The 11581-nt window shown below is 39.0% G+C and overlaps 2 protein-coding genes across 5 annotated transcripts; one reads left to right on the plus strand and one right to left on the minus strand.

Annotated features, from left to right (window-relative positions):
- Positions 1 to 4419: 4419 nt before the first annotated feature.
- On the plus strand, positions 4420 to 7046 carry LOC135160668 (splicing factor YJU2-like). Of its 4 annotated transcripts, none has more exons than XM_064117471.1 (3): positions 4423 to 4615; positions 5182 to 5313; positions 5906 to 7046. In XM_064117471.1, exons 2-3 carry the CDS (start codon positions 5269 to 5271, stop codon positions 6950 to 6952), a joined length of 1092 nt encoding a protein of 363 aa, XP_063973541.1. In that variant the 5' UTR covers positions 4423 to 4615; positions 5182 to 5268; the 3' UTR covers positions 6953 to 7046. The 4 variants fall into 4 exon arrangements, with proteins under 4 accessions (XP_063973558.1, XP_063973541.1, XP_063973549.1 ...); XM_064117479.1 differs by lacking the exon at positions 4423 to 4615 and adding an exon at positions 4630 to 5051; XM_064117488.1 differs by lacking the exon at positions 5182 to 5313 and having other exon boundaries at positions 4420 to 4615.
- A 3402-nt stretch (positions 7047 to 10448) lies between these two features.
- On the minus strand, positions 10449 to 11576 carry LOC135167985 (odorant receptor 45b-like). The gene is made up of 4 exons (XM_064131808.1): positions 11274 to 11576; positions 10942 to 11212; positions 10760 to 10866; positions 10449 to 10589 (listed from the first exon to the last, which is right to left on the minus strand). The coding sequence occupies exons 1-4, from the start codon at positions 11574 to 11576 to the stop codon at positions 10449 to 10451; spliced, it is 822 nt and encodes a 273-aa protein (XP_063987878.1).
- Positions 11577 to 11581: the final 5 nt, after the last annotated feature.

Here is an 11581-nt window from a genome sequence, read left to right on the forward strand (position 1 = left end):
TCAGATGACTGTAATAGAGAAGCCTATCAGATCCAAATTGTTTGTGATGAGGATGACGCTGACAATGGTGATGACGATGGTGAAGATGGTGCTGACGCATATAATTTCACCGGAATGCAAGTGACCGTCGACCTTGATTCACGGATTCATAATTCAGCTTCTTTGGAGATGAATCTGGGATCGGTTCGTCGATCCTTGTTAACTGCGTTTGAATCGGAAATGGTATCTATCGAGGAATCCATTCAAAAAAAAATTGTGAGAGAAACATTCACGTGATTGTGATGAAAATTACTATTTCAGCTGGCAGATCCACCCCAAAGTGACGAAGACATGGTAGCAGGTCTTCAGATGGAAACTGATTTCGCAGACCATTCTGTATTACCAGCGATTCCTTCATCGGATTCGACAAATTGTTCCCCAAGGACTTTAGATCATGTGAGCTCGCGTAACCTCTCAGATTTTAAATTAAATTTCGGCCCTTGATGCCTATAACATAGTGACATTTGGGAATACCGATTAAAGCGGAAGGGTGAAAATATTTTGTTTCAAGGAATCTCAAAAAGTCAATGAAGTCGTGATGGAATGCAGCAGGCCGTCAAGAGCCATCACGGATTCTGTGCTGGTACGAATACCAGATCCAGAAAGAGATCCAAGACCTCACTGGTCCTCATTGATGGACAGAAAAGGAGTTGTCGAATTGGCAACATCGATGAATGGAGTATTACTTCACCAGTCTGCCAGATTTCACCAGGGCCACGAACGTTTTCCGGTAGAGCGCAGAAATTCCCAGTGCACAGCAAATGCGGTGGTGGCGATAGCAGTGCTACTTGGATCCCAAGTTAATGTTACACGAGATCTTCTGGATCAGATCTTGATAGATGGTGACAGACTTTATGTCGACTCACGAACTGAGAGAAACATCGTCTATCAACATCTATCACCAGAAGATCTCCAAAACAGATTCACGGCATGTGGTCAGGCGTTTACCATCGGTGTTTATTTCAATTCTCAGGGGTTTCTATCTTCAGAAACTACCCTACACGAGTTCACTGAAAGTATCTCGTCAAATGCCGCTGTTTATCAGCACGAACTTGAGCGTACAGGGTTTTTATATATTTCGGAAGGCAAAACGGTTGCGTATATCATTTCTCCACAAAATCCCAATTGTACTCGCCAATATTTTTATTTGTTCAATCCACATGCAGTGGACATCAATAATCATTTCCCTCGAATTGCCAGAAAAGGAGTCGCGAGATTATTCCGATGCCTGTCAGCGAATGCCCTGGCTCAGCTTCTGCTGACCCAAAATTATGCCAGAAGGAATGGATGGCAAATGTATAGAATTAAAATTGAAAACAGTACGAAATAGTATATTTAGTAACGGACCTGAATAAGGTTTTTTTAGCAATGGTTAAACATACTATTTTTAATAAAGTTCATATTATAATTTATGAAATGTGTAACACGAGGTTTTTTAATTATCATTTTTCAAATTTTTTGGCAGGGTAAAAGGTTTGTTGTGGGAGAACTTATTTATTTATAAGCGGCGGTTTTTCTATTGAAAAACTGCAGATTAGGGGATGAAATTTAATTCCCCAACGAATGCCGTTGGTTTCATCCCTTAATATTAATTAGGGGAGAAGTTATGAATTTGTAAGTGGCGAGTCGGCAATTGGAGAGTGAAATCTCCATGATTTTCACCCTTTTCGGCATGTTTCCCGCCGTGTTCCTTTTAAAATAATGAAGATTCAGGGTTGAAATGCTCTCCAGGAGATTGAGTGATAACTGGATGCAGTAGTAAGCTACATATTTTTAATAATTGTTTAGTAAACTTGGTGGATCCCTTTAAAATAGTATCGCTCTTTAGCGCCCTTCCATCATGTTTTCTCTATTTTTTTCATTATTTTTCATGTCCATTCAAGTGGTTCCCACAACGCAAAATTAGTCCCAAACGTTAATGTATTTTAAGTTAAAAAGATAAAATTTTTCCAAAAGTTGACGTTCGTTAGATAGTCCACGCGTTGGTCTTAATTTATATTGTTTTTGTGGCGATGTCGAATGGATCTTTATGACGAATTAAATTAAATATTTGTTTATATATACATATATTATATTATATCCTTACATATTAATGAAACAAGGCAGAAATAACGAAATGCAATAATTATCTTAATTTTAATTTTATTGAAAATTTTATATTTTAATATAACTTCAAGTCTAAAAAGCGTATAATCATGCTATTCACTAATACAGTTCTCTCCATTGAAGAATAAAAATTTTACAGTTCAGAATGAAAAAATATTTATAATTTCTCGTGGGATTTTTTTAATTCAAAAAACGCGCACACAATATGAAAGTAGTCCCTTGGCGGAAGACTAGCTTCATGGCGCATGCGCGAAGAAGGGAGGAGAGACTTCGGGTTATACCCGATGTTAAAACTTATACTGACTTTAGTATAGTATCTAACCCCCCGTATAATCAGTGATGCCAGATGAGGGGAAAAATCCCACGCGTGGGAATGTTACGTCCTACCCAAGTTACTAGCAGGACACTAGCGCTGTTTGTGTTATTGAGCGCCAGATTTTAAAAACGGGATCCGTGAGCCGCTAAACCTCTAATGAGGACTCCATCGAAGTCTGTTTCTCCAGGTTGAGGGTAATTGAATTGTTGGGTAATTCAATAATAAAACAATTACACAACTGCTTAGCAGAGCACACTAACACTTTATTTGGTAAAAACTAACCGTATTTTGTATCCTTATACAAAAGTTATTCTAATAACTGATCCTAATTTAGCTCTTGAAAACTAATTGAACAGGCTAACGGAGAGAAGCTGCTAGCAGGAAAATTGTATTAATACAACTTATCTCAACTTAAACTTCTAAGGGTTGGGTCCAGTAACCCCCACTAGTCCAAAAGTGGCGCACGCAACCCTGGCCCAAGGGGCATATTAAATCATAAGAGAAAGAGGGAAACAAGGAGAGCGCGTGATGTCACAGTTTTCCACAGAGAATTCCCGGATTCTCTGTTCAGCAGGACAATGGACAAAGGAAAGCTCACATGTGTTAAACACATGAGACAGAGAAATGTTTGAAGTAAATAGTACTCGAGTTTTATGACTTTAGACCGTGACTTTTGAATTTACTTTGTTTTTATATTTTATGTTTCGAGGAACTGCCTTTCTGCAGTGCGTTTGGGAGAGTAATAAATTTGGATTAGAACTCGAATACTTGACACTTGATTCTACGTTTTTGTGGAATGGTTTTCTCACGCCCGTAAATTTATTTCTCCTTTGTTCATTGTCCCGCTGTTTATTTTTTGGCATTCCTTCTGACTTTTCTAAAATTCCATATGGCGTTGATTTATCATTTTGCTCTTTATAATATTTTCAAAATTCGCGGATCAAAATGGCTGATAAATAGTGCCATCTACAATATTCAACCCCAGGACATCACAGGAATTTCGTGCGCAGCTCCCTCGCGCACTCCTCGGGTCACCACCCCTAATGCCAGGCTCAGCGCCCATATATGAAATTGAAGACATTAAATTGCCCAATAAAACTATCAAATAAATAAATGAAATAAATAAAATTGATCGCATTATTAGTTTTTCAATTATCGAGTCATCAATAACATTCGATAGTAATAGAAGCACTGTTAATAATTCTTTGAAATTGAGTAATAAATTCATAACATTTTGTAATATTCTCTCGTTTACCAAAATTGCTTATTCTGTTGCAAAATTCAGGTTAATTGTAATTTTTGTTTTACATTCAGATTAAAATTTTGGTGGCAACTCGGAATTTTTAATTCATTACCAAAAATCCTGTTTTTTTTGCGTTGGATTTTGAGTCATTTGAAAAATGATGCCGAAATTGGCGAATCATTCAATAACACTCTTAGGTATAATGACCTAAAAATTATAACTCCATTGAATATTCCATAATTTATTTTCATCTTCCATCACAAAATATTTTCGATTTCTATATGGGAATGAGAATGTTGAAAAATATACGATGTATTTCACGAAATGTCGTTTGTGATTGTCTATCAGTGTTTGAGAAAAAAAATTTATTGTCATCAAAAAAGGAGTTGGAAAATCCCTCGTAGCCCTCAGCACCCTCGTAACCCACATGAAATCTAACTTTCCCCTCGCTGCCCTCGTCGCCCTTATCACCCTCGTTGCCCCTCATGACCCTCATGAGGCTTGACTTTTTCTTCGTGACCCTCGTGGGCCTCCAGAAATTTGTCATTCTCCTCATGGCCCCTTATTGCCTTTTCGCCCTGTATAAAATGACCCGCTAATGAAATAACAAGCCGAATCAAATATTTAAACGTCGCGCCGGGCCGACTGCGCCCTAAAGGCTGCGCACTACTAACCGAGAGGAGTGGGAAGCGCCGAAGCGTGTGGGAATTCCCATCTGGCATCACGGCGTATAATGACTGACATAACCTTGAAAATTCGCTTGTTTGTTATCCTGGGTAAGATTGTACGTGACTGAGTGCTTTTTCACAAAGTTTTGGAATTGATTGTTTAGTGGATTACAAGACAGTGCAAATTTCCATAAAAGAGAAACCACATTACCTTGAAAGATGTCTGAACGTAAAGTATTAAACGTAAGTACAACGAACAATAAATTTTATGAATTTGTTCAATTTGAAGGTTGTATTCTAATTGTTTGCATGATATAACGCAGGAATGAATAAAATAAAATGGGAATCTTTACTTATTATTTGTTGGTGTGATGAAAACCCAATTTCGACAAATAGCAGAATCAAATTTTCACAAAATTTCAAAAAATTTTCTCGTCATACTGATATGCAGAGATAAATCAAATCCCATTAGAAGTCAATTGTTTAAAGATAGATTTTTATAACTAATAATAAGCTTGAATAGAATTGCTTGCTGTAACAGTTAAAACCATCTCCTTAGAGTTTCATGCTCTATCGCGGTGAGAATCCTGTATTTACCCAACAGTTTTAAAGTAACAAACAATAAATGGAGCGAGATGCTACAAACCCATATGATTTTTGCAATACAACAAACAAATAAGTAGGAAAATATATTCTTCAATTTATTACCAACTAGTAAACCAACGTAAAACTTTATTTTTCCAGTAATTTCTTGCCAAATCTCTTTTTCAAGACAAATCAAAAAAATTGTCGATTTTCGCTTTTTACAGAATTGCAGAGAATTTTTTTAAACAAATAAGATGGGAGTCTATTCGACAGAACTCGTGTGACCATTGCATTGTGCATTTCCTTCTTTCATGTCATTGGGCCTGATAAACCGTGATTTATCTGAGCGAAGCGAGGTTAGAATCACGGTGTATACCATAAGGCAGTAAATTGAGATTCAATACAACGTCGTCACATTACATTATCTACCAGTTTCATTAGTATCTTGGTTGTATTGGACGCAACAGCTTTGTTATCGCATCTCTAATTGATTATTTAACTGTCCCCGCAGCGAAGAAAGTTTTAGTATTATATACATATATATTATACCTAATGAGTAAATAATTCCCTAATAAAGAAGGATTAGTAGTTTTTTTATGAGTTGAAAAGGAAATGTCCCACAGCAACAAAGAAATGAATATTTCCGAAATGCGGAAATATAAAAATGTGAATTATAAACCCGGAGGAAATCTTTTCTGAAATTGTTTAGCCTACTTTGACATTACTATTGCTGCCGTCTGGAAAGTTATCATCAATGAAATTGGTAGAGACATAATAATAACAACACTCATATGGATTCTATTGCATAGATTATTCCCTATGTTTTTTTATTGTCCCTGACGACGCCTAAAAATCCTAAAATAATCTTAAAAATTCTTATAATAAGTTTTCCATTTTGTTTGCATCTGTGAATGGTATTATTAACCCGTTGACATTATTATTTTACAGAAATATTATCCCCCGGATTTTGATCCGTCGAAGATACCTCGCATGGAACTTGCCAAAAATCGTCAATATACAGTACGTCTAATGGCTCCCTTCAACATGAGATGTAAAACGTGCGGTGAATACATTTACAAAGGAAAAAAATTCAATGCCCGCAAGGAGGACGTCGACGGTGACGATTACCTCGGCATTAGGATATACAGATTCTACATAAAATGCACGAGATGTCTGCAGGAGATATCCTTCAAGACAGATCCAAAAAACACTGATTATGAGATCGAGGCAGGAGCTACGAGGAACTTCATGGCATTGAAATTAGCGGAGGAGCAAGCGCAGAGGGAGGAGGACGAGGAAAAGGAAGAGGAGGCAATCAATCCCATGAAATTATTGGAAAAGAGAATACACCAATGTAAACAGGCATTAGAATTACTCGAGTCTTTGGAGGAATTGAAGGACCTCAACTGGCGACAGCAGAGAATCAATTACGACGAGATGTTGGAGCAGTACAACACCTCCATCGCTAGACAGAGAACGATCAAAGAGCAAGAGAAATTGGACGAGGAATTGGTTCAATCCATCTTCAGCAAAAAGAGATTAATCGGCCATGTTTTAGAAGAGGAAATCATTGAGCTGGACGACCCTGATGATCCTTCCATTCGACCGAAGAGGCTGCACAGTTCCGATGAATTAACTACAACCGTCAATTCCGGTGAAACATCAGACGGTAAAGCCAGTTCAATGATACAGGGTGACATGACGAAGCCTAGTACCTTAACATCATCTTCGGTAGGAGAAGGTACCTCGTTGAGTTGGTCCGCAGTTTCTACTGCACCTCAAAATAGAAGCGAACAGTTAATCAAGAAAAAAACATGTCTAGGAATTGTTGCTGGTCGACATGATAATAAGGATTTGAAGCCTCTTACATCACCAAATAGACAGAATGATAATTCAAGCAACTCGCATAGTGTTGACGGCATTAGCACGAATGGCTTGGCGTTATTAGGGGCATATTCTGAAGGCAGTGATGACTGTAGCAGCGAAATAAGTTAATCTATTGGATTCAGAAAATTGTGCATATTTTTCTATGGAATGTAGAGATAGCTGGTAAATAATAATGATAATAAATAAAATAAATAACAATCGACTAGATGCAACGATGGCTCATAACTATCGAATGCTCGTTGTTCTTTATTCCTGGAAACCAGTGCGCTCGTGTATAAACCCTATTCGATTCAATCGAAGAATTGTTTAATATAAATTATGCTAAATATCAACTCAAAATCTCTCTCCCTGTCTTTAATAACATGCGTAAGATTTTTTCTTCATTTGTCAATATCATTGTCATATGTTCACATTCGAGGCGGGAAATACAAATAGGATGCGCGGAATGCGTTGTACCATGTAATGATAAATGGGCACCGAAAAACTATAGCTAAAAAGAAAATACCCAGGGGTCCGAGGAAAAAAAACGCGAGAAGCCCGTGAAAAATGGCCCCGAGGATCCCCTGACAATATTTAATCCTGTTGTGGAAACTCGGTGTTGCGTGGCTGCGATGAACACGACACCCTGAGACATTTTATGGCGACTCTCGTCATATCTCGACTCCTCTTTTTCCTCATTCCTTCATCATATCTGACGTTAAGGCCCGGTTGGAGGGATTTTTTCCAGACAAGTCCCTATGAAATTCCCTAGGAAACTGATCCAAATTGACCATTTCCAGTTTCCGAAATTACGACCGGGTTATTGGACGAAAAAATCCAATTTTGGTCACAAAAATTGAACGTTTGTTTCCGATGGATCGGAAATTAGGTCTGGAAGGAGGAAAATGAATGGAAGTATTTTTTTTTGTCATTGGAAAATCACACAAAAAAAACACCATTCTCGCCCCCTGTCCAAATTAGCACACCGTGGCACCCGGTCAATATGGCGTGGCTAACTGTCACTTGAAAAAACACTCATTATAATTATTTCAGACACTGGACACTTTTCACACCTAATTTCCGATTCATGGGATATAATGCACTATTTTTTAAAATTATTCCTGGACCAATTTGACCACTACAGTCAGCGTAAATTCGGAAAGCCGGGATTGAAGCGATCAGCTGTAGCCATATTTTTTTAGAAATACCGCTCGAATCCGTGGGATGGCGCCATCGACGATACAAAAATTCATGACGGAGGATTCATGAGTTTTGAGGATTATTGAGTGCGGTGGATCAGGGACGTATTACGATGGGGCCCCACGGGTACCAGCCGTTAGTCCGTCTCACTCCCACGCCCCATAAATTTAATAATGTAGTTATAACAATAATAATAATAATAATTGTAAATAATAGTACTAATAATAATATTGAAATAATTATGCTATTATTGTAATGAGAGGGGGTGGGGGGTTGCACCGTGTGCGGGTCCTGGAGAAATGTCTCCGCAGGGGTGGGTAAATTGACTCAGGGGGTGATTCTGAGTCGATCTGTACCTATAAATTTTGACCCCAGTTTTCCATCCTCACTACCCCATTTCCAAGGTGGCCGACGGGGTGATTAAAAAATATTTCTACAGGTGAGTGAGGATAAAAAAATGGGGTGGATTTTTATAGGTACCGATCGACTCAGAATCACCCCCTGAGTCGATTTACCCACCCCTGTGGAGACATTTTTTTTCACCCCGTCGGGCATCTTGGTAAAGGGGTAGTGAGGGTGGAAAAATGGGGTCAAAATTTATAGGTACAGATCGACTCAGAATCACCCCCTGAGTCGATTTACCCACACCTGTAGAGACTTTTTTTTCACCCCGTCGGTCGGCTTGGAAATTATGGGATGAGGGTGGGAAAAATGGGGTCGAAATTTATATGTGTATATTAGGATGGCCCATTTTTTCGGATGCCCTAATGTTTGAGAGCCTATCCCGGAAAATGATTCTTCCATTAATAGACTACCCAAGAAAATTTTCCAAAAAAAATTTAAACAAATTGTAGTGGTTGCGCGAAGCGTTTTAAGTTCAAGTAAAATGTCTGACCTACTGGCAGTTAAGGGTTATAAAAATTGGGTCGAAGCTAAATACCCTCAATGACGGTTCCGTGTCAGGTAGTAGGAATGACCGCCGGTGGTGCTTCGGGTGTCGTCCAGGTAGTACCTAAGGGGCTTTCTTCCGACATTTACGAAACATCAAAAATCAATTTAGAATTAAACTATTTTTACGATTCAAATTTTGTTGAAATTTCTGTCAACTGATCAAATTAACAATGTCTATTTTGTAATAAAAATATAAATGATTGAGAGATCTTCATATTCGAAATGAAATTATATGCCATAACCAGCTTAAGGGGGAGCCTGCTTTAGAGGCTTCAAAAAATCGATTTTTTTTTTTTTGCGTAAATCACTTCCTAAACTATCCAAGAATATGTTGCCAAAATTTCAGACCACGGGTCGGGAGTGCGGGGGCGGGGGGGATGTACGCAAAACTGCAATGTACTTTTCCCACCCTTACCAACCCTTTCTAAAATGATGGCATGCGGTCATAAAATAAAAAATTCGACCCCCATATACACATTTAAATTTCTACCCAATTTGCCCACCCTCATCACATAATTTCCAAGCCGACCGACGGGGTGAAAAAAAATGTCTCTACAGGGATGGGTAAATCGACTCAGGGGATGATTCTGAGTCGATCTGTACCTATAAGTTTTGACCCCATTTTTCCACCCTCACTACCCCTTTACCAAGATGCCCGACGGGGTGAAAAAAAATGTCTCTACAGGGGTGGGTAAATTGACTCAGGGGGTGATTCTGAGTCGATCTGTACCTATACATTTTGACCTCATTTTTCCACCCTCACTACCCCTTTACCAAGATGCCCGACGGGGTGAAAAAAAATGTCTCCACAGGGGTGGGTAAATCGACTCAGGGGGTGTTTCTGAGTCGATCTGTACCTATAAATTTTGACCCCATTTTTCCACCCTCACTACCCCTTTACCAAGATGCCCGACGGGGTGAAAAAAAATGTCTCCACAGGGGTGGGTCAATCGACTCAGGGGGTGATTCTGAGTCGATCTGTACCTATAAAAATCCACCCCATTTTTTTATCCTTACTCACCTGTAGAAATATTTTTTAATCACCCCGTCGGCCACCTTGGAAATGGGGTAGTGAGGATGGAAAAATGGTGTCAAAATTTATAGGTAAAGATCGACTCAGAATCACCCCCTGAGTCGATTTACCCACCCCTGTAGAGACATTTTTTTTCACCCCGTCGGTCGGCTTGGAAATTATGGGATGAGGGTGGGAAAAATGGGGTCGAAATTTATATGTGCATATGGGGGTCGAATTTTTTATTTTATGACCGCATTACATCATTGTGGAAAGGGTTGGTAAGGGTGGGTAGTACATTGCAGTTTTGCGTACATCCCCCCTCCCACTCCCGCCCCGTGGTCTGGCTATAAACCCCCATTCAACCTCCGCGGCATACCCCATGGAATTTTCAAGTGAAAAAAAAAATGAAAAAATTTTTAGGGGCCCTCCAAAACTCCTTCTTTGATGTCGCCCTGATTTTCAGCGAATGCCGTAGTTACCGACAGGGCATCGCGTGAGATCAAGCTTCTGGGTTTGACCGCGAAGTGAGAGGGCGTAAAGTCGCCAATTGTAAAAAAATTCCCTCCATCCGGGCCTTAAAAGCGCTAGTGGAGGAATCGACTGCGGAGGAGAGTCTCCTATTCACGTACGCAAATATCTGTCTGTCCAGGATCTTTGAAAAATCTTCAGAAGAATATCATCCGACTTAATATGATTTTCCAATTCTTAATTATGTTGCACACTTAGTTGAAGTCATAATTCAATCGTAAATTCATCTATTTAAAACTGACTGAGGCATAAACTTCACTGTCACTAGTGAAAACTACCACAAATACCTTCATTGACGTAACTTGATATTGACCAGCACTGATAGATACGACGTCGATGTGAAAACGTACTGCAACATAAATAAAATATAGCAGGATCAAAAAATCTCATGACTAAGTGCATTTAATCAAAACCAATGACAAACAAACCTCTCGGAAAAAACTGAGGTCGAGGACAAAAAATTTTCCTGCCGTAAGTTTGAGGGGAACTCTCGAGTAGAGAATAATGAGCATCAAATTACGAGCAATTTTTGGGTCTCTCCTGGTCCATTCGGTAGAGTAGACAATATCACCGAGGGACTCACTCGTTTGTTGGACAATATCTGCCATCCAACAGTACAGAAGAAACGTCGGAAAGTTCATTAACATGTAGAACGCATATTGTATAAGACGTGGATAGTTCTGATTAACAAATGCCTGAACAGAGACAACATTAAAACATGTAAAATTATTTTCTTTCATTGGTTTGAGTGCTCACCTCTGCAGCAATAAATCCAACAATGGAGACTTGAATAACAGATTGACTGAGCTGCAGAAACATGGTCTTGTGAAAATAACTATCTATGCGTACGACAAAATCGTGAATTCGCACGTGAGTATTAACAATACACTTCAAACAACTGCATCCTGGCAGGATATTTTCTCCTGCTGAGTGACGGATTTTTCCGTCATGCGCTTGTATTGTATTACCCAGTTGGACCAATTGTGCACAAGCATGGCCAGTCAACAAAATAAAACATAGATTGAATCCTATCTCGGTGATCCGAGCTACCAGGGGCATTACAT

This window comes from Diachasmimorpha longicaudata, chromosome 1 (genome assembly GCF_034640455.1).
Source record: "Diachasmimorpha longicaudata isolate KC_UGA_2023 chromosome 1, iyDiaLong2, whole genome shotgun sequence".
NCBI classification, from domain to species: domain Eukaryota; kingdom Metazoa; phylum Arthropoda; class Insecta; order Hymenoptera; family Braconidae; genus Diachasmimorpha; species Diachasmimorpha longicaudata.